This window comes from Atractosteus spatula, chromosome 5, assembly GCF_055471065.1.
Source record: "Atractosteus spatula isolate fAtrSpa1 chromosome 5, fAtrSpa1.hap1, whole genome shotgun sequence".
In the NCBI taxonomy this organism is placed as follows: domain Eukaryota; kingdom Metazoa; phylum Chordata; class Actinopteri; order Semionotiformes; family Lepisosteidae; genus Atractosteus; species Atractosteus spatula.
This window is the reverse complement of record NC_142710.1, coordinates 19881188-19905545: the sequence shown is the minus strand read 5'-3', so window position 1 is coordinate 19905545 and position 24358 is coordinate 19881188. Positions and strand designations below refer to the sequence as shown.

General features: G+C 35.4%; 1 protein-coding gene across 1 annotated transcript in view; it reads left to right on the top strand.

Annotated features, from left to right (window-relative positions):
* The window catches only part of pcdh15b (protocadherin-related 15b), a 190866-nt gene that overhangs the window by 116976 nt on the left and 49532 nt on the right, over positions 1-24358 (top strand). Inside the window, exons 18-22 of the mRNA XM_088915772.1 lie at positions 634-939; positions 2560-2784; positions 5932-6048; positions 15157-15297; positions 15704-15816. Coding sequence (XP_088771898.1) covers positions 634-939; positions 2560-2784; positions 5932-6048; positions 15157-15297; positions 15704-15816 — 902 coding nt within the window. The remainder of the gene's footprint in view (positions 1-633; positions 940-2559; positions 2785-5931; positions 6049-15156; positions 15298-15703; positions 15817-24358) is intronic.

Genomic DNA, 24358 nt, shown 5'->3' with positions numbered 1-24358 from the left:
TAAACTGACAATTTCCTTCATCATTGTTGCTGTTATCAGTGTAATTCATGAGCAAAATGGCATTTATATTGACACTTGTATATTAGGTTTTTGATCTGTTACTGTTTTGGCGAGGCATTTTACCATCTATGCAGAAACTACTGTAAAATCAATGAAGTATTATTGACTCCACCATCAGCATTTCCTCAGCAAGAGTATTGCTATATTACTTAAAAGCAGTTTTAACTTTTTTTGTGAGTGAATTTGTCAAAGCTGACATTTCACATGGGATCCTAACACTTTTATAATATGCTTTCCTAAGCAGAGCAAAACCATAGAGGTAATGATAAAAGTTAGCCAGGCCTATGAAGTAAAAAGAACACAAAGGATGTGATAGTTTGTATTTTTCCACCGGACTGAGAGAGGCCTCTCAATCTGAAATTTCTCTGACCATTGAGTGCACGGACCTCAGCTGTCTGCTTCAGGATTTTGAACCAAATTAAAAAAGCAGTGTCTTTCTTTGATTGTACAGAATGTGATGTTCCCTACGTGAGCATATCTTAAATAGACACACACTCCTGAAGAGCACTCCTCTATGCTGTTGTGGTCGCCTTCTTTTTGGTCACATGGACAATTGGCTTCCTCTCTTTTCAGGCAAGAGATCCTGATGCGGGGGTTAATGGACAGGTCCGTTACACCTTAGTGAACCTCAATGGTATTTTCAAAATTAACTCGAATGGCAGCATTTACACTGTGGTGCCTTTGGACCGGGAAACACGCGGCCAGTATGACCTGATCGTGGAGGCCTCGGATGGAGCCGTAGATCCTCGTCGCACGACCATTACGCTGTCTATCAGGGTACTGGACATTGATGACAACAGCCCGGTATTTTCTCAGAGCTCATACACCGTCAGTTTACCAGAAAATAGTCCTGCGGGAACAGTCTTTCTGCGGCTGGAGGTAAGAGGAGGCTTTGCCCCACAAGTTTATTGTGTTTTCTTCCGATACCTCTTGTCTCTTTATTGTCCGTGAAGGAAAAGAGCTTTGGGCGGTACAGCGGTTTCGAAGTATAAATATATTCATAAATATAAATATATTCATTCAATATATTCATAAATATATTCAAGAGCTAAGCGTGCAGCGTGATCCACAATGATTCTGGACCTGCTTGAGTACAATTAGGTGGACATGTCAGCTATCAGTATATTGGCACAGGAAACCCCAACTAGTTGGGAAGATTGTTCGGTTTGGTAAATTTGCACAGCTAAAGTACGTGCTTAACAGCAAGCTATTTTCTCTGTGTCATTAATTATGGTAATATGTTCACAGCGCCTCGAGAACCTAGTTCTGCTGCAATTAAAATATGGTAATATATCTTAAACATATTTTTAAAAATTGAGGGCACACATTGCAGGAAAAATATTTTAAACTTTATATGCATATACTAATTAGTTAAAAAAACTACTGTGTAATTATGAAATTAAGTGTAGGGCACCTTGAAGAAATGTCAGATCAAGGGATTCATTGAGGAATATGGTAGGACCTAATATTCTATTACATTGATTAAATTAACTTGCACTTTAAGTGCTGATATCTATTTTAGAAATAGAAAAAATCAAGGACACAGCTAAACAATGAAAACATAATTAATAAGGTGCCCAATCTGACATCTCACTCAGGAGATGTTATGCAGACACCTCACTGTCATCAAAGCCTCACAGATAATCTCATGTGCTGACAACTGAAGTCTGCCACACTACAGCTAGTCCCGGGTGATACCAAGAAAAAAACTGCTTCTGATGGGATAAGATTTCAATGAGATTAATACATTTTCTTGCATCATATCCTGCTCTGAGGGGTTTTATACGCATATCTTGCAATTCCCTTGTGTATCTGCCATCAAAGGCTCTTACCTGAAAGGCTTTGACTCCTGGATAACTTTCACTCACATTGCTTCTTTCTGTTTTAGCTCATATTGTCAGAGAAGTACAGATCCTAATTTGAGAAGGGAATGATTTAGTTTCCAGCCTGAGGGTCATAGCTGATGTGGAATTCTCCTGATTGTTTTCATTTTGTGAATGGACATAGAGGATTATATACTGCCTCCCTCTGATGAGCTGGTACTGACCTATTGAGAACTCAGGTCACTTTCCTTTGAAAATGCACTATTCAATTTCCTTTAGGGGCTTTCACTGAGTGCGGACTCTGCAGCAAATGGAGGTGTACAGTATATAAATATAAAAGCCCGAAGTATGTACATGATTTATTAATATTAGGGATATGGAAATACAGTACACAGTCATCACGCACACATGTACACATGTATCCTTAGTGATTTGTTGTTCTCTCAGTCATAACCCTCCCTGCTTTCCTGTTTTTTTTTCTTTTTTTTTTAAAGTGGACTTGTGTGTTCTCTGTAGTTCCAGCTTGCTAAGGGAGATTGTACTGTATATGCACTTTCAAAACTAGTAAGAAACAGATTCCCCTTTAGATCATCAGCTGGGTATCAAGAGATTTTTATTTTTCAATTTAAATTGTTTTTCTCTAAGTTCTTGTCACAATGTTTTTTTTTTCACCAAGGCAAAAGATGCAGATCTTGACTCCAATGTCACGTACCGCATAAGAACGCAAGAGGCCAGACAGTTGTTTTCTGTCAATCCTGTGACAGGGGAGTTATCAGTGTTGCAGGTTTTGGATTTTGAAACTCTTTCCACGTCAGGGGCATCCTACACATTTATAGTGGAGGCCTTGGGAAGTGGAGGAAGTATGCCACCTGGACTTGCTACAGTGACTGTGAAAATATCGGTAAGAATGAAGCTCTCAGTTTGAGTCTTCTGTCCCCACTGTTGTGGTCATTTTCACTATTGCTTTTTATAGAATTTATCTTTAAGATGAAAACTCATAGTGGTGCTGTTCAAGATCCCTTAATATGTTTACATTTTTGTTTTCTGAAAGCTTGAAATATTGCATATTGTGAAATAACCCTTGCCCTTAAAGATAATTGCACCTCTCCAATTCCATATTTTTCAGTCTGCACAAAAGGCAGACTGACTGATTGATACTGTATTACAGTAATGCAGTGCTGTTTTATATGTGATTGAGTCATTCGTTTTGTGATTGCTCTGTTTCATCAGTATTTTCTGTGTCTGATTTATAATGTTACAGAAGATTAATCAGCAGATAGAAGTTGAGGGAAAATGAGTCTCGTCTCATACTTAGCTCTGTGTTAACTAAGATAACCTGCTTGGTTACAGTGGGATAGATGCTACAGTGTGTTTTTGACATGGACAGCACATTATTAGAAATGAATGTGGGGTTTGTTTGAAGTTGAGGCTTAATATATCATTACCTGGCTACGTTTTTTCTGTCAAATTGATTCATGTGGTTTTCCCATTCTGAAAAATGAAGACTTGCTTGTGGCATCAAGTTTCCTAATCTTCCAGTACAAATAAAGGTCTTTTCTATGTCTCCACACTGATAAGGAAGTCTTCAGTCTGGGAGATTTATTATATTTAGTTGTAGTTACAAACTTGTACAGTTCCCGCTAGTTTTTAATGTGGAAATATTAACTACAAAGAATGCCTAAAATATTAAGATAAGATCAGATATTAATTTGTTTTATCATATTTTAATATTTATCATTTAATATCATTTAAATAATTAGGTTTTATTTATTTTGAAGAATAGTCAATTTGTGGTAGAATTAATTGTATCAACCTATTTATTGTGCTGTTATTTTCAATATTCTGATTTAAATTTGCCAGTTTATTGTTTTCCAGAATAAAGTGCTTGCTTAAATCAACACACTATGGAAAATGTTCCGAATATCTGCCTTGTAACTATAATATAAAACATTACTCTGGAAATATTTTAAGCAGTACTTCGTGGCATCTTACCACTTTTTTTTTTCTTTCTAAAATTTAGGAGACAGACTGTGTTGGATATATAAAGAACTACATAGATCATTGTATCTGACTTTTCTAAATATTTTTTCTCAATTGCTTATACATTTTAAAATGTAATCCCTAACACATGTAATCACCCACCCAGTGTTTCATTAAAACTAATACAGTATAGTATGTACAGTAATATTTTAAGTGGTCTTCTATTGAGGACACAATGTAAGATTTATTTAAAATAAAACAATAAATTTACTTTTTTTTTCGTTTTAATGAAGACTAAGACATTATTCATTATTCTGTCTTTGTATTACATGAATCATAAAATAGATTACACACTTCTATATTTCATTTAATATTTTCTGTAATCAACATGAAAAAGATGTTATCTTACTTCTAAGTAAACTAACTTTTTAAAGCTTTTTTAATTCATATAGAGTTTTTTTTTTCTTATTAGCAGGCTGAGAATAAAAGCAAAGTGAAATAAAATGTAAATCCTTCTTTACCTCAGTTGCTTTATATGGTCTCAAGCTTGCAGTATTCAGAAGTTTCATGTTATGTCTGTAGTTGAACAGTACCCCAGATCAAATCAATCAAAAACACATTATAATCACAATGACAAAGTAGCAATTTTTGCATTTCACAGCCAATAAAAAAAGTGATGAAAATGCTGCTACCTCACAGAGAAGATAAGTGAGACAATTAAATCTGATAATGAACTTGCAATACTTCTGTTATTAAAACAAGAGATCCTATCTTGAATAAGTACTCTTTGAAATAATTTGCGTTCATATTCTATTGCCATCATACAGTAGATATTATGACATGACATCTTTTGTGAGGAAATAAAATGCAGATACTGTAATTGATTTTTTACTATTCCAACTTTTCCGGGTTTCTCAGTTAAATTGAAGTGCAAGTGGAAGTGAAGTTGAAGGGTTTGATTATTTTTTGCACTTCACATTAATTTTACTGTCTATCAGGAAACCCATTTATTATGAGTCTTGACTTTCACATTGGATCATGAAAAACATTTCTTTTTGACAGTGACAAATCATTAGGTAGTTGAAGTATTGTTGAAAGATATCTTCAATATAAAGAAGAGGACACTTTAAATAAGATGTAATACAATTCTTTCATGGAGTTAATTTGACTGACTTATACAGTTTTTATGGCCTGTGATTTTGGCATGGATAATTAATAGCAGCCACATAAACTATGAATACACTGTTCAAGGGAAGAAAGAGGTTGCACACTACTTTAAATGGTATGGAAAGGTTGTCATAAGGATTAACTTGGGTGTCTGTTTTTAGAAATAATTGTGAATAATATGCATAAAGCAACATATTTCCAGGTTTGTATAATACATTCAAAACTCTTTATTACCCTGCATAAGGGCAGGAAATATTTCTGATTATTGGAGCAAAATGTTGCTGGATTTTCTGCAAGTAACTCTATGTTGTTGAAAGTTAAGTGAAACACTTCAGTTAACAGAATCACCTTGGCCTTGTGGCAAAGTCCTTTTGGGTGAATCCAAATTCAAATCCCAGCTTCAGAGATAAATGGCTTCACAGTTATCAGGTGAAGTTATATTTGTATTCCATTCCAGGCTAAAACGTTGTGCTGGTTTTCTTTGTAGTAACCAGAAAGCTTTGATTGTTGAAAATAAATCTCTGTACAAAAAGGTAGTGGGTGTTATCAAATCATCCAACCCTTAAGAAACATGACGAAGCAAACCACTCCATATAGCCTCAAAAGTACAAAATAACACAACAAACCATTGTAAGTCAGGTCAATAGAACTTCTGGTCCCAAAAGGTTTTGTCATTTGTTACAGTCTTAATGCCCTGCATGATCTGGTATTGAATATATATCGGTTTTGTTTAGTACTTTTCCCTGATCCTAATGGCATCAGCACTGTAAGAGGGTGACAGTTGTAAATGTGTTTTGTAATGGGAAAAGAGAGAATGGGAACAATTCAAGGAGCAGTGTTCATGAATGTGTCTGCAATCCAGTTCCAGCTTCTGCACTTAACTGCTAATTGTGTTTTGCAGGATATGAACGATTATCCCCCTGTGTTTAAGAACCCTATATACAGGGGAATGGTGGCTCCAAATGCAGTTAAGGGCACTATCATCACTACAGTGTTAGCAGAAGATCAAGATCCTCCTGTAAGTAGAAAATCCTCCTTCTTTTGCTTAAAATTACACAACATGTTTGATACTTCACATGCCATTTTAAAATATGAAAGTGATATTTTCTCAGATGTATTTGGTAATTTTTTGTAACGTAGTACAAAAAGTACAAAAGTACAGTACATAGTACATATACATGCTGCATATAGTGGAACAACATCATATTAATCTCATTTTTGTCTTAAATAACTCACATCACTGATATCTTTCTGTGATTTCTATGATGTTCCAAAAGCTTATAATTAAGATATATATATTTATATTATTATATTATATCTATATTGTATTATTATTATATTAAACATTAAGTGGTGCTCTTCATTAAAACTGCTAAAATAAATTCAATCAGATGTACAAGTTGAGATTAATTTATGTATGAATGTGTGCATTTATGCTTCCATTTTGATAAAACAATTCCCTAGATAAAACATCTAGTCCTGAAACAAGCTGTGGTGTTCATAGTAACAGTGAAGCACTTCTTGCGAAAATGGAATGATATTATAAAAAAATGTTTCACATGAAAGCCTGCAATTTTCCGTAGCTCTTCATTATTAGTGTTGAAGTAAGTTTGATGTTATGCCTCCCACGACATTTTCAATACCTTAAAAATTTACTTTGGGGTGATAATTAGAATATAATTAACATCTAACAGTAGCACCACAATATCTCTCTAACTCTGTTTCTTTGCTTTACCGGCAAGCTCCAACTGCTCCTTTTAATTCTATTTACACTATATGAGAATTTAAGGCTTGAATTCCATTAAACATATTTGGTACCCTATGATATGTATTGGGTACAGAGACCCCATTTTAGTAAAGCACTGATCTTGCTCATTTAAACTGTAGGGTAATGTAGAACAAATCTTTTCCTTTTGACAGAGCAAGCTCTACAGTTCTAGATCATTAGGTTATCTGGAATTTTCTCTAAGATTAAGATAAGTCCTGTATAGAGATTGTATATTTGTATAAATCTGATTGAAAATACCTCAGTTTTTGTAGCTCCATTTGCTACAAGTAAGTAAGCATGAGGAAACATTTTATTTTGCCATATTAGGAACGCAAAACCATTATAGGTTTTATGATATACTGTACCTTTGTATTTGTAATAAACTTTACATTTATCCTCCATTGATTGGCGATTACCCAAATAACCTTATAAAAGCAAGGCTTAAAACATAAATAACACAGTGAGCAAGGTTACTATCCCAGTCTTTTTTTTCAGAGTAATACGTTTGTCATTGATCATGAGGCACCACCATTTTATTTAGTTTGTAATTATATACACCATGTTCCATATTCTTCAGGTGCTTGTCTTTAGGCTATTTTTTTATTTTGCATATTGGAAATTAAGTCCCATGCTCCAAAGCAATTAATTGAAAAATAAAAAGCAAACACAGCACTCTGTGGTTAGCACATCCTTACTTGGCCATAGTAACACATGCTCTTCAGACAAGTGTATGCCCTCTCTATCTTACTCACATGTGAGTAGAGAATGTAAAGCCCTTTTCTTGCCCTGAGACTTTGCAAAAGATTTTTAGATGGCATCACTGCCAGGACATCTTATAGAGCTGGCTATTCTTTAATAGCCACACTGGCATTGTGCCTGCTTGGGGACGTGAACAGTTTTCCCCAGAACCAGTCATAATTTCACAATTATATGTATTATATGCAAACAAATAAATATACAGAGTGGTTTAAAAAGTTCAGTGTGTTTTGGAGCCTTTGGTCTTGTATTTTGAATGCAATAAAATAAGCATAACATGAGAGGCAAGGTGGTGAGGCAGCTAGCTCTGTAGCCTCACAGCTGCTGGATCCTGAGTTTGGATCCTTGTGCCCTGTGCTTCTGGGATAAAGTCAGGGTGGGTCCAACAAAGGAATAAGTAGCTTTCTTACTGTATAATGGACGGAGAGTTAGAAAATTAACATACCTCAAGTTACTGAGCTACAGTAAATCCGAGTACCTTTCCACATTTGGTGTGAATCAAAGAGCACAACTGGACCCCTTTTTCTTTCCCAGCTATCTATGTGAACATTATAATTAATTGGGAACGCATACTCCAATCGCCCACAGCTGATACAGAAAATACTTCATTTGAAGTCAAGGTTAACAAAGGCAGACAACTATCCTTGAACTATGAACAGCCATTATTTTTAGATCAGCTTACATGCTTTATCATACTTCTTATTGTATCTACTTCACTTTGTTAGCCATTTTCTGGCCAGAATTTACATGTGGTTCTCTTTCCTCTGAAACATTCATGATAAGCAGGAGGCACTGCATTGTGTCCTTATCCTTTTGTGTGTCATATTTGTTTCTCAAGCATTTGTTTTAGGCTTTAAGCTAGAGATACAGACCAAAGACAGCGTAAGCACTTAATATCAATGTCTGGCTATAAATCAAAAGAAAGTAGCTTTACCCATTATATTTTTCTTAAATTAAGTAAACCAGGTTAAACAGCAGTTGCAGACAGTATGCAGTATGATCATCCCACATTTGGAGTGATCCTAAAGCAGCCTTTTTCATCTAGTTGACAGTTATTTATTTCAATGCCAAGTCTGACATTTACTGTAGAATGAAGTGCCACAAGAGACTAAAGTAGTGAATGTTGGGAGCAGTTTAGAAATTAAAAATAGCTAACCTTTGGTCTTTGCTCATCAGGGAAATTAATTTCAGAGGGTATTATTTATTCTCTAGCTCTTTCAAAGTGTTTAGACATCTCCAACTTTATGGGAGTTATCTAGAGAACATTTGTAGCATCCAAGCCTTTTTCAGTGTGTCCTAATATCACAAGAACGTGTTATTACAGAAAGTTTCTGCTTGCTGTTAAATTGATCAAAACTGAATGATGTTCCTCTTATGGCTTTAACAGGTTTATGATCAGTCTCACAATTATGCTTTAAATTTCACAGATGAAATATGTGATAATAAACATAATTGCTAGTACTGGACCTCCAATATTAAGAGCTGAATTACTACTAAAGCAATTTGATTATTTTTGTTAATAATGTTTCAATTTTATAACTGCTAACTAAAAGTAATAGTAATAAAATTAATGTATTAAAACAAACCATTATGTTTCATGATCAGTATACAGTGCCTTGCGAAAGTATTCGGCCCCCTTGAACTTTTCAACCTTTTGCCACATTTCAGGCTTCAAACATAAAGATATAAATTTTTTATTTTATGTGAAGAATCACCAACAAGTGGGACACAATTGTGAAGTGGAACGAAATCTATTGGATTTTTGAAACTTTTTTAACTAATAAAAAAATGAAAAGTGGGGCGTGCAAAATTATTCGGCCCCTTTACTTTCAGTGCAGCAAACTCACTCCAGAAGTTCAGCGAGGATCTCTGAATGATCCAATGTTGTCCTAAATGACTGATGGTGATAAATAGAATCCACCTGTGTGTAATCAAGTCTCTGTATAAATGCACCTGCTCTGTGATAGTCTCAAGGTTCTGTTGAAAGCGCAGAGAGCATCATGAAGACCAAGGAACACACCAGGCAGGTCCGTAATACTGTTGTGGAGAAGTTTAAAGCCGGATTTGGATACAAAAAGATTTCCCAAGCTTCAAACATCCCAAGGAGCACTGTGCAAGCGATCATCTTGAAATGGAAGGAGTATCAGACCACTGCAAATCTACCAAGACCTGGCCGTCCCTCTAAACTTTCAGCTCAGACAAGGAGAAGACTGATCAGAGATGCAGCCAAGAGGCCCATGATCACTCTGGATGAACTGCAGAGAACTACAGCTGAGGTGGGAGAGTCTGTCCATAGGACAACAATCAGTCTTACACTGCACAAATCTGGCCTTTATGGAAGAGTGGCAAGAAGAAAGCCATTTCTCAAAGATATCCATAAAAAGTCTCGTCTAAAGTTTGCCACAAGCCACCTGGGAGACACCCCAAACATGTGGAAGAAGGTGCTCTGGTCAGATGAAACCAAAATCGAACTTTTTGGCCACAATGCAAAACGATATGTTTGGCGTAAAAGCAACACAGCTCATCACCCTCAACACACCATCCCCACTGTCAAACATGGTGGTGGCAGCATCATGGTTTGGGCCTGCTTTTCTTCAGCAGGGACAGGGAAGATGGTTAAAATTGAGGGGAAGATGGATGCAGCCAAATACAGGACCATTCTGGATGAAAACCTGTTGGAGTCTGCAAAAGACCTGAAACTGGGACGGAGATTTATCTTCCAACAAGACAATGATCCCAAACATACAGCAAAATCTACAAAGGAATGGTTCACAAATAAACGTATCCAGGTGTTTGAATGGCCAAGTCCAAGTCCAGACCTGAATCCAATCGAGAATCTGTGGAAAGAGCTGAAAACTGCTGTTCACAAACGCTCTCCATCCAACCTCACTGAGCTCGAGCTGTTTTGCAAGGAAGAATGGGCAAGAATTTCAGTCTCTCGATGTGCAAAACTGATAGAGACATACCCCAAGCGACTTGCAGCTGTAATCGCAGCAAAAGGTGGCTCTACAAAGTATTAACGCAAGGGGGCCGAATACTTTTGCACGCCCCACTTTTCATTTTTTTATTAGTTAAAAAAGTTTCAAAAATCCAATAGATTTCGTTCCACTTCACAATTGTGTCCCACTTGTTGGTGATTCTTCACATAAAATAAAAAATTTATATCTTTATGTTTGAAGCCTGAAATGTGGCAAAAGGTTGAAAAGTTCAAGGGGGCCGAATACTTTCGCAAGGCACTGTATACAGTGGTGTGAAAAAGTGTTTGCCCCCTTCCTGATTTCTTATTTTTTTGCATGTTTGTCTCACTGAAATGTTTCAGATCATCAAACAAATTGAAATATTACACAAAGATAACACAAGTAAACACAAAATGCAGTTTTTAAATGAAGGTTTTTATTATTAAGGGAAAAAAAATCCAAACCTACATGGCCCTGTGTGAAAAAGTGATTGCCCCCTAAACCTAATAACTGGTTGGGCCACCCTTAGCAGCAACAACTGCAATCAAGCGTTTGCAATAACTGGCAATGAGTCTTTTACAGCGCTGTGGAGGAATTTTGGCCCACTCATCTTTGCAGAATTGTTGTAATTCAGCCACATTGGAGGGTTTTCGAGCCTTAACCGCTTTTTTAAGGTCATGCCACAACATCTCAATCGGATTCAGGTCAGGACTTTGACTAGGCCACTCCAAAGTCTTCATTTTGTTTTTCTTAAGCCATTCAGAGGTGGACTTGCTGGTGTGTTTTGGATCATTGTCTTGCTGCAGAACCCAAGTGCACTTCAGCTTGAGGTCATGAACAGATGGCCGGACATTCTCCTTCAGGATTTTTTGGTAGACAGCAGAATTCATGGTTCCATTTCCCACAGCAAGTCTTCCAGGTCCTGAAGCAGCAAAACAGCCCCAGACCATCACACTACCACCACCATATTTTACTGTTGGTATGATGTCCCTTTTCTGAAATGCTGTGTTACTTTTACGCCAGATGTAATGGGACACACACCTTCGAAAAGTTCAACTTTTGTCTCGTCAGTCCACAGAGTATTTTCCCAAAAGTCTTGGGGATCATCAAGATGTTTTCTGGCAAAACTGAGACGAGCCTTTATGTTCTTTTTGCTCAGCAGTGGTTTTCGTCTTGGAACTCTGCCATGCAGGCCATTTTTGCCCAGTCTCTTTCTTATGGTGGAGTCATGAACACTGACCTTAACTGAGGCAAGTGAAGCCTGCAGTTCTTTGGATGTTGTTGTGGGGTTTTTTCTGACCTCTTGGATGAGTCATCGCTGCGCTCTTGGGGTCATTTTGGTCAGCCGGCCACTCCTGGGAAGGTTCACCACTGTTCCATGTTTTCGCCATTTGTGGATAATGGCTCTCACTGTGGTTCGCTGGAGTCCCAAAGCTTTAGAAATGGCTTTATAACCTTTTCCAGATTGATAAATCTCAATTACTCTGTTTCTCATTTGTTCCTGAATTTCTTTGGATCGCAGCATGATGTCTAGCTTTTGAGGATCTTTTGGTCTACTTCACTTTGTCAGGCAGGTCCTATTTAAGTGATTTCTTGATTGAGAACAGGTGTGGCAGTAATCAGGCCTGGGTGTGGCTAGAGAAATTGAACTCAGCTTTCTAAAGATGTGATAAACCACAGTTGATTTATGTTTTAACAGGGGGGGTAATCACTTTTTCACACAGGGCCATGTAGGTTTGGATTTTTTTTTTCCCTTAATAATAAAAACCTTCATTTAAAAACTGCATTTTGTGTTTACTTGGAAGGGGGTAAACACTTTTTCACACCACTGTACATTGGTTATATTATGTAGCTTGCATCAGTGAAAATTAATTTTTCTGATCTCTGTTTTCTGACCTTGAGAGAGTTTTATAAAGAATGCTTTTTTTGTATAATGCGACTTTTAAAAAAATCTACAAAGCAAAAAATTGTTGACTGTTGTAAAGGTAGTTCCGCAATATGAATGCCACAGAGCTCTACTTGTAACAGCAAATAAACAGTTTACTAAGTAATTCTCATTTCAGAAGTAATGTGAAGAAACTATTCGTTAATCAGAATGGTTCTTATTTGTAATTTTCTGCCTTTATTAAAGTTAAATTTCAAACTAATGACTGTTGTTATAAGTAGCAAAGAAATATCTTAGCTGGTAGAAGAAGAAAGACCAAACTACTTATTAACATTATTATAATGCTTTCATAATAACTATCATTATTATGCATACTTTTTTTAGAGAAATCGAAAAATTTATTTTAAATAAAACAGTTGCACACATTGGGCTATTTCAAAATTCCCTTATGCTCTTTAAAAGATAATTATTACAATCTTTTATGAAATCTCAAACCACATGGCTATTTAACTACAACAAATGATCAAGGGTATAATAAAGCTGTTATAATTAAAGCAGTAATTCTATTATCTAATTTCCGTAAAAAGCAGTGTATGTGGTAAGATGCAGGCATACAATTCGGTTCATTTTTGTACGGCTTTACTTCAGATATCTCGTTATTGTGACATTTGTGTTTAAGCATTACTGCTCCCCTTGAATCATGCTGTTTCAGATAGACAATTGGCTTTAACATTTAGAAAATATATTTTAGAAAGTTAGGGGAAAATAACCCATATTATTAAATGTGTTTTGATTTTCATTACTTCCTTTCATCTTTAACATTAAAGATTGCTAAAGGGTGATGAAAAGAGCCTTATGTCAAGTGTTATATGATTGAATAGCACTCAAATAATGGGATGGACTATGACAACATTTTCAAAAGAACAGCTTCCTCAGATTATGCTAAGCTTCATTAAATTAATGCATCTTTACATCTAAATTCTGTTTTAGGCTGTTGAAGCATTTCAAGTCTGAAACATCTGAGAGATGTTTCTGGATTGACTTCACTTACACAGATACAGCTTCTGAAAAAGTGAATTTCATCTTGGGTCTATTAAATTGTTTAACTCCTTTGTATAGCCTTAATAAGATAGTGAAATAATAGCAGCAGAAAATACAAAATGTGTATTGTTTATATTTTAAATTAAGTATGATGAAATGCATCATGGGGTTACCACGTTATGGCACTTAGGGGCCTTGGCGGGTTTTTGCAGTTCTGTGTCAGTTACAAGTTATGCACAGTAAAGAGCAGATGTCAGAGAAACCTGTCTGCCTCAGTCCCTGGTTTTCCACGGTGTAACACAAAAAGGTTTTTAAAATGTTTTTTTTTCTCCATTTTCAGTAATTGTCATATTTACACGTGTAGAAAGCCAGCACTAAGCTTTTTTATAGCTGGTGCTTTGTTGAATTTTCCTCCTTAGAAAAGAAACAGCAAAAAAAGTTTTGACACTCTGCACATTCCTTCTGAATTTGTTACAACCAAGACCTTTTTTAAGTTTTTAAAGTCCAAACTAAAATACTAAGATGAAAAGGCCTTCCATCATAAAGTTACTGTATCACAATGACAACAGGACAAAGTGAAGAGAAAACCACAAACATTTGTGAGTTGTGATCATCAGAAAAGGAATGATAAGAAGAAGGCTTGAGCTTTAAAATAATGCAGCTGTATCTCAGAAACTCTGAGTAATCTGAGTAATATGTTTATTGCTGCCCAATGTTGTGTTATAGGGAGGTGGGTGTTTAATCACCAGCTGTTAAACAATATCCCAGATTTGTAGGACTTATCCATTTTCTGTTTTGTCTTTAGTTTATTTAAATACTGCATCTTAGAGCACTGCATATTTTTTTCTGTTGAAAGCTTTACTCAGCCATCTCTTTTATTTAGTGTTTACACAGCTTTCATAATAAGCAAATCAATTATCGGTTAGATCTCACACAGTCCCTGAGAAGCCAGGGCAGTTTACTGCTGCATTTATGCTGTCAGCAGCAGGATTTATTTGAACCCAGTGCCTCAGGGGAATCTTCAGCCATGAGCCACTTTTTTGACACCTCTACATCACACAAGCTTTATTGGTAAATTCCAGCAGGGTCGCCGCCTCAGATACTTCAAATTTATGTCAATAGTGTCTGAACGGGAGCAAAAACGAGAGATGCAAGTTCAACAGGATTAAAACCAATCTCAGCAGTGCAAATGAAAACAAAATTTAATCTCAAGGCATGTGTCATCTTACATGAAAGTTCTTGATCTTTTTAATTTTAGGTTTTACTGAAGGAAAACAAGATTTTTTATCCTTTTCTGAATTGATATTGCCATTTTCTATATCAGATGACACAGCCTCCTTGTACACAACACTAGGAGATCTGTGTGATCTGATGCCACAGATGGTGAAAGTGTGAAGGAACCCCCGTCATTAATTTTTGAAGGCTTGTGAATGTGGAATGTGTATCTTGTAAATTACAAGTAATAATTATTCAGTGCTGAAAAGAGAAGAAAGAAAACACAATGTTTCAGCCGTAGTGCCTTCTTCACACCTTCACACCTTCTTCTTTCTTCTCTTTTCAGCATGGAATAAACCCATTACTTGTTCCTTTTCCGCCTACGCGTGCTGACACAGCTCCCCACCTGAACTATTTAAAATTAGATACCTGAAAGTACACCTTGTGAGTGACGCGAGCATGAATTCAGTGCTCCCTACAATAAAATCGTATTATATTTCACAGGGCACACCAGCAAGCCGGGTCCGATACAGAGTGGATTTAGGACAGTCTCCATACAGTGGCAGTATCTTTGATGTGGAGGAAAACACAGGAAGGGTAATTACAAGGGTCAACCTCAATGAAGAACCCAGTGTAACATTCAAAGTGAGTGTTATTATTTTAATTTCCTTTGATTTTATGTAATTTAATTCAATTATTTTGCTACATAGATTCCACTGTTGGTTTATTTTCTGATAAGAGGTAAAGAGAAATGTTAATATAGCTTCATAGATGTTGAGAAAACAGAGCACAAACGTTTATTCTACCAGGAAACCTGATTTGTACAATATGCAAGAATAAAAACATCATTAAGCTTATCCGATGATTTTTTATTATTGATATATATTTTGCAGGGTAATTAATATAAGGTGTTTTTACAATGTTGCTGTACTGTACATTATAACAAAATGTTAAGAAGTAGAAGGTGCTTTCTATTCTTCATTGTAAATAATTTTTAAAAAAGCCTTTATTTTCTTGTTTTAGAAGTCTAAACATTCTGCATTTCTTTAAGCTGGTTGTTATAGCCTATGATGATGGGGAGCCTGTAAAGTCCAACAGCACCCTTGTTGAAATTACTGTTCTGCAGCCTTCAGTGATTCCAATCTTCACCCAAGAGGAATACAGGTAAGAATTATTATAATAATCTAGGCTATGTAAAGAGACAGCAATTTACTGCATATCTGACTCTCTGAAAAAATATCTCCTCATATCTGTGTCAGTAGGAGAAATAGATTTAATTTAGTTCAGAGAAGTACCTGTACATTTTTAAACTATTATGTAAAGCAATGTCAAAATGTATTAGAATAAATTGAAAAAACAGAGCTTTATAAAGCTATACATACATTTTTCTACTTACAACCAAAGAATCAGTTCAGTATCAAAGAATTAGTTCAGAACAGATATAGTGCATAGAAAATAAAATGCAAATTACATTACTCATTTATCGCTGTGTCCTACTGTATATTACAGGAGTTAAATGGAAATTTCAACATTGGAAATTCAAAGGTTTTTTGAATGTATTTGAACGAAGTGGTGAAAAAATAATTTAAGAAAGAGAACTTAAAAATCTTGAAATTGAAAGGTTTTTTATTTTGTAAAAGGTAGAATCTGTTAATTGTGATTTTTATATTTATCAAGGTCAAAATCAATGTGTTGTTAACATACAAAGTGAAATAAGTTAATATTTAGAATGAATAGTACCATGTTCTCACTAAGTTCATTTATAGACATTCTTAGCAAAATTGAATATTTGATGTTTGATGCAGACCAGTCCATTCTTACTGCTTCAATAGCTTTTTTTTCTTTTCATTAAATCTAGGTTATTGGTTGCTGAATAGTCATTATTGATTGAGTGATGAAAAGGGATGAGAGTTTATTTTTATTGGAAATTCTAATTCTTTGATTGCATTTTTTATACATGTCAGATTTATATAAGCAGCATAATTGCATTTCAGTTTTTCAGAGGTCCAGAAAACAGCAAAATAGATTTGTAATGATGAAAATAGTGATGATAATAACTACAATCTGATTAAACCTGATTATAGTAGTGTGCATATCTGTAACTCATGATAACCTACCTATCAGAGGTTTAAGGAGAATAGCGATGCTAATTAAGGGAAATTACAATCTAGTAAAAAAAAAACATTAGCTTTATATGTGGGATAAACACTTTTGTTTGAGACTGCTTTTAGAAAAACAGGTTAGTGTATTTTAAATTTACTCTGTGCTGGTAATTATTGAATGTAGATTTCATGTTATAATGTTACTACTGTATTTGATTTAAAAAAACACACACATCTCTGGCCTGTTTCATAGTTATTGATCCAGGGATCTCATTTTATGAAAGAAGCCTGGTTGTCAGATTCGACAGTGTGTCTTGGTAGCTTGTTCCATTCTCCCCAAAACCTTTTGGTAACACTCAATTTTTACTTTCACATAGCTTCCCCTTTTTCTCTTTGGTTTGTGTTTCAGTATTGATCCTGAAGAATTCCACTGAGTTGAGTTTGTCAATGCTTTTGAGAATTTTGAATAACTGTGTTAGGTCCTGTTTGTCTTCTCTGTTCTAAAGACTAAAATGCTTCCATTCTGTCAGTGTAGGATATTCCTTTGACTCCCACAATACCTCTGAATGCTCTTCTCTGGACTCATATAGAAAGACATAAATATGTTTTCTAACATAACATCCTTTGATATGAAGTTTACATTTTTGACCATTCATCTTGTTAGAATTGTATTTTTCCCACATTTTCTAGAAGATGTAAATGATGTGTCAAGTATTTTTGATAAGTAACTACTTGTACAGTAGGTATTGTACCCATTTTGTATCTATAGTTTATGGTTTTGCTACAGGCATGTGATACCCTGCACTTGTCTACATTAAACATCAATGGCTAAGTATCATTCATCCATTGTCTAAAAACCTTATCCAGTACAATATTGCGGCAAAGCCAGAGCCTATCCTGCAAACAATGAGTACAAAGCAAAATACACCCTGGGCGGGACACCTCCTATCTATACTTTTATTTTTCATTTATAAACCAATTCTCTACCATAAGACATGCATCTCCCTGAAGGCCTACCTCCTGTAGTTTAAGAATGTTCACCTACACCTGTTTTCAGTTTTTTTTCATGTCCTGTTTCTTTTTACTTTTTAACATTCTAGAAGTTAATTTAAAATCATTAATATGCAGACATGAGTTTCAAAAAGTGTTGTACATCGTGCAGCAGCATGAAGATGAGCTGAGCCCTCAGGTGCCACTTCCTTTCAAAGATCACATTTTCTGCTCTTAGAGCACTAACTAGAACCAACCAAGTTGAAACTTTTTGTAGATTAAGCTTCTTTTACATATTTACATTTGTTGTTTCATTACTCATAGTAAATATTTGATAAATGTTTCATGTTGCTTATATTACTGTACAGCTATTATAGACATCTCAGAAAAACATTGTAGAGCCAGTATACAGTGTGTTGTTTTGTTTTCACTGGGCATAGGCACAGAGCAACATGTAGTCTCACGAAAAACATGTGAATATGTGATTCTCATAACAAGGAAGGCTTGCCTGTTGATTGATCAATGCATAACAGACAGAAACACGAGAGATGAAAGGCCCTAGATTAGAGTTTGAATTAATGCCATGTCCTACACACCAGTGGAAGGTCATAGTTTATAGCAATACACAGGCATAGCAGGAGTGGCAATGTCTGTTGAACACAGGAGTGAGTCAATTGTTAATTATTGTCTGTGGACACATTAGCCAGGTGTTCCTGCGCCCTTAACGGTGAGAGATGGGCTGGTGAGACTCTTCCAATCTGCTTTGTTATCAAAGCATGATGCAAATTCTTAGCTCCCCAAGAAACAAAAATGCATGTTATTGGAAACCTGTTTCAAAGAATTTAGCAAATACTAAAATAGATTAAAAATTTGTCAATAAGTGCGGTAGGAATTCCTATAAGGTGCTGCATTTATGATGCTATAAGAGACCAAAGTCACACTTTGGTGGAAAGAGAAATGAATTCCTAAATTAACTAAGATCCATTATCAAGCAGTCACTTTTTGAAGCACTGAAGTAGATGATGTAAATATGGCCCTCCCTTAAATTATCACATGCCCTGAACACAGGATTGTATTACTTTCATTTGATTGCACTTAACCTGGCCATTGTTAAAACTCGGGCGTATTGGCTGTTTTTCTTGGTAAACTGAACACCTGCTCCCTGTGAATGCAGTTTCCCATAAACCAGAGTGTAGGTGGTGAGTTTCTGATTTGAGTGCACATCTTCAGTCATGGGAGGACTGCATGGTTGAATATAGGTGTTCTGCAGCAAGTGCAAGATCCAGCTGTTGAGAATAATCAAAACATCTTGGATAAATGTTTTTCCACTATTATTCAATTGCTAGTTAAGATACCTAATTATCTTGTCACAATGCCTACTTCATCTCATTGCTGCAAGAGTTTTTCACAACTATGCTTGCTAACATCTGCATAAGATTCTTTCTTCTTTGCAAAACTAATACTGCACTACCTCTTTGAATGCCCGGCTTTTGCTGGGTCGCCTCTTTCTCACTTTACAGTTCAGTTCTGCATGCCTTGCTGAACTGGTATCACAGATTAAATCTGCCTCCTCTTTGCTGGATTTCATTCCCTTTGTTTTATTTGCTCTTATTGCTCTGTCCTTTCCCTCTGGTGTTTAACATAATAAATGCCACTCTGACCACTGGCGTAGTGCTGTTTTCTTTGAAAACCACTGCTGTTATACCAGTGCATAAAAAGTCTAATATGACTTTGGATAATCTAATTAATCTAATTAATTTTCAATGCATATTTAACTTGCCTTTTATGCAATGATTTCAACACATGCTCTGACTGTAAACGCACTTTTTGAACCCTTTCAATCTGACTTTAGACAAATACATTACACTGAAACTGCTCTTGTTAAAGTAGCTAATCATCTCCTTATGGCAGTTTATTCAGGTGCACTTAGATTAGAGCACTCTTAGATCTCAGTGCTGTAAATCATGCCATTCTACTTCCTACTTTGCTTGTTACTGCCCTCAAATGGTTTAAATGTTTAACTTGCTAAATATTTAATTTTTTTTGTTCTTGGTAGTTCTTGGTGTTTTTTTTTAGGTTGGTTACCAGGCTCAATACTGGGCCATTAACTATTGTATTTAGTATTTATATGCTAGCCTTTAGTCAAATACTAAAATACTAAAGTGACTTGGACTAAATTACTAATTTTATGCAGATGCTTAAATGGATGTCCACACTAAACCTGATAAACCTGAAAAAAACCCTGGATGTCACAAATATTAACATCTTAATAGTCATAAGACTGTAGTCATGTTACTGTGTTCCTCCCATCAAGTTATATAAAACCTTGCATTTAAATACAAAATGAAGAATTTGGGGATAGTTTTCAATCCTGGATTAACTTTTGAACCTCAAGTGCAAAATATTCTTGAGACTTTGAATTTATTTATGGGAGAAATATTACCATGCTGAATCTTTGCTGTGTTTTGTAATGGAATCACTGATTCATGTATTTTTTTTAGCATTTGATTATAATTATTATTATAATTATTATAATATCTTTCTTGCAAGTTTCTAAAAGTACTCTTAAGAAGTTATAATGTTATTACATTGTTATAATGTTATTTTTATGAAGTTATAATATAAAGTTATGGCATCTTGGCAGCTAAGATCCTCTTTTAGTCAAGCTGAAGTAATCACATCAATCCAGTATTGGAGTCCTTGCACTGGCTTCCTGAGAGGTTCGGAGTTGATAATGAAATCCCTTTACATATGCTCAAAGTTATGCATGACTTGGCTCCTCTGCGTCGGTCCAATAAGTTTTGTTTTTGCTGTCATCCATGCTACCTTTGTTCAGCTGATTCTAGTTCATTGTGTCTTCCCACTGTTCATCTACACTCTATGAGTAAAAGAGCCTAAAAGCTCTTGAAATAAATCAGGCTTTCAGCCAAATTGTTTTTTTTTAGTATAACCTGAATTTTACTTTTATGATCGTTTTTTTTCTGTCCGTTTGGGTTTGCTAATTTTCTTGAATTTGAGATGATTTATTTAAAGATGCTAAAATGAACTAATGTTATTCAAAAAAGAACATACAATGTTGAGTGTTAATAGGTGCCTTGCAGTACAGTGAGACTGCAATGAGCATTCATATTCCCCATGATAAGGCATTGTTCTTTTGGCATAGAGGATGTGCCATTCACTTGGGCTGTCTGAACTGGGGATTCAGGAGTGCACCTGGGGCAGTGGTTGGAAATGGGAGTCCAACCATGCACACTACAAGCTAATCACTCTCTATTTATCACAAGGTCAATAACATAGACTCCCTATGAAGATGTACTGTAGGATGTTCTCATAATATTTTCTGCCCTGATCAGGAAAATTTTAAACCTCCTCTCCACATAACGAAAAGTGATTTCTGATTGTTTTTAATTTCTCTGAGAATTCACATCCACATATCTTTTTCAGTAGTTGAAAATATCAATACTTGAATTATTGTCATTAGTTTGATTTTCCTGCAGTACTATATGTGCTTAGAAACTGAATACTATTCAAAACGTATAATGGAACAGTTGTTCTGATAAAATAAGTTGTCCATACATTTATGCTTTGCATCCGGAATGTTAAATTTAGACTAAAAAAGTCAGATAAAAGAATATACTGTAATACTTACTGTAATACTGTACTGTATGAAATATAAGAGATACTAATGTTATCTGACATAAAGTAGAAAGTACAGGACTATGCCCAATTCTGTCTGCCTTGTTTAACTGCAATGTTTAACCTTGGCAGTTCGCTCATGAGCATTGTAATAGCCGTCTTTGTTGTAAGTCTATAACTCTATTAATTGTTTCAATGAACTTCCTTTGGCATTGGTTATTATAAAAAATCTAATTGATTAATATTATCAATATAGAATCATTACCACTGCATAGTTTAATCTCATCAGACCACAAAATCTAAGCGTCTGGGCCTGGTCAGTACTGAGATGGGAAACCTCTAATGAAAGCAAGGTGGCTTCTGTAAGTGTATATGTGGCCTCTAGACCAGAATTAAAAAAAAAAACAATACCCTAGAATGGTAAACAGGGAGTAGCTGTCCTTCAGATCACTACTTCCTTGCTCACCAAAGATCACATGAGAATTTTCATGGGAGTAGAATTGTTAAACTCTGTCTTGGCTAAATTTCACCTTGGACTTGCACAACCTAGCCTGCCTAATATTCTTCTATAATTCCACTTTCTAACCAATTTCTAACCTCTCCATTTGATCAAGTTTGCACTGGGACTCCTGTGGTGTGTCAGCCAGATGGCTGCTGTACTTCAGTGGTGAATAAAATGGAAACCTGCATATATGTGAAATGGATAGGGATCCTTTAAGATGGAAAGCAAGGTATAAATGCAATGAAGTACTATTAAATTAATAGATTTAATAGATTAAAACATCTTGTACTGTCTTTCTTTTTGCTGTCTGTTGTATTATTCAAAGTGCAGGGAAGGCTCACTCTGTGCTAATATCCTAGATCAGACTGAAAAAAATCCAGACTTATCGGTTTCAGCTGGATAACCATAGTCAAGACAATTCAAAATTTGCTCTGCTTTTTAATAAGCTGTTGTAAAGGTGTAGAGGTTGCGTCAAGTTTAACAATTTAATATTAAATTCTGACATTCATTTCTACAAATCTATGCAGTGCTGCATTAGATGCTGTAAACTAAAAAATAATCAATTATGCTGTGGATGACAAAACAGAAAATAAAAGATTTGAGAGGGAAAGAAAGGTTATAATTTCCTGCTGCAGATTGCTGGGTATTGGTTCTCAAGCCTTTTATTGTACAGTGTTCATGGTAAAGTCGGCTCAGTTTGATTATAGTATTGTAAAAGCTAATGAATGTGTATCAGGTGGATTTAATCTAATAGTTATTTACATATTTTTATAGCACCGCTAAATGAAACTGAAAAAGTTCAGTGATAACTGTGAAAACAAAATTACTGAGAAAAATATGTTTTTACCATCCTATTTAGAATTACAATTACTATATAACCAGAATTACCATAGTTCCCTTTCTGTTAGAAAGTGTCTTCTTTCAACACACTTTAAAACAGAACAATGTTTATATGTACTGTCTACAGTATAGTAAATAAAAAGATACAATCATTTTATGGACTCTATTAAATAATATTGTTAGACACCCATTTTGCATTAGTGCAGTGCTTATTAGAGGTTTATGTCCGTTATAAATTATGCTGTGGATAGTAACATTAAATTATTTTTGCTTCTTCAGTGGGAAATGAAGCATATGAAGGAGACTATACAAACAAAAGCTAGTTGCCAGATCTAATGAATGTACATCAGCTGCATTAGCACCAAGGTCTCCTTAGTGATATTTTTCATTATATTTTTTCATACTTTCCGGTAAAAGTAAGAATTTCGCTGTGTTTCAGTTTTTGTAAATCGGTTAATGAATTTATTTAATTGAGCTCCAGTATGGTATATACAGCCTTAGGTTTGTAATCAAGTAAAATGGCAGATCTACATTTAAGCCAAAAGACAACATAATGAGAATGACTCAACTGAACCATTGGCAGGCACTGTAGTGGGAGACTTCTCTCAATGTAGAATTTTAATTATTAGCCCACATGCTAGTTTCCTGGTTCAATAAATGATTAATTTTCAAAGACAGTGAGTGATATTGTTAGTCATTAATGCCTTACAGTAATCAAGAGCCAGGAATCTGCCTAGTACTAAAGAGAACATCAGCTGAAATATATGTCATCTAGCAGTGCATCATCTTGAACAGCCCTGTAAAACTAAAAAACTAATGAAAGAAATTTCACAGAGCACAATTTGAGTGATACTGGGGAAGACAGAGTAAAAGGTACCACGATTTGCTAGCTGACATGAACCACAGTTGCTGATTCCTGTACAGTATATCACGTAACTGACAAGTAACAGTAGCAGGCAAAGGATCCACTACCTGCCATTATATTAAAATATTAATATTTAATAGGGGACATAAGATTTCCTCATTCCCACATTGCAAACATATGCTGGTAGTTTAATTGGCTTCTAGGAAAATTGGCCCTGGGTGTGTGTGTTTGTGTCTGTGTGTGCTCTGTGATGGACTGGAATCCCATCCAAGTTATATCTAGCCTTGCATCCTTATTGTGTACTAGAATAAACTCCAGCTTCCCCCATGATCCTGAAATGGATAAAGCAGTTAGAAAATGGATGGATGGATTTAGTATAACGATTCCTTTCAGTGTATTTCACTACTTATTTAGTTTTGTATTGCCCCCACAGTTCCCTTTAAAGGTTTATTTTTCATGCTTTTGTCTAAGTAAGTGGTTTAAATACTTAACCAATGATGTCCTCTTGTATCATTTTTTCAAGCAGCTCCCTCCAGATAAAGACAATTGTAAGATTTATGAGAGTTTAACCTTACTAATACTCAGGAGCACTTCTCTGACATTAGTGATAAAAGGTGCATAATTTTGTATTGTATGAGCAGCTGTTGTTGTGCATGCAGTTTTAAATTTAGTGCTTGCATTGGCACATGGGTGCAGCATAGGACACTGCTGTAGCTATTGCTTATTAGGTGGTCTGTTTTAAATGGTCGAGGCAGAGGCACACAGAGAAGG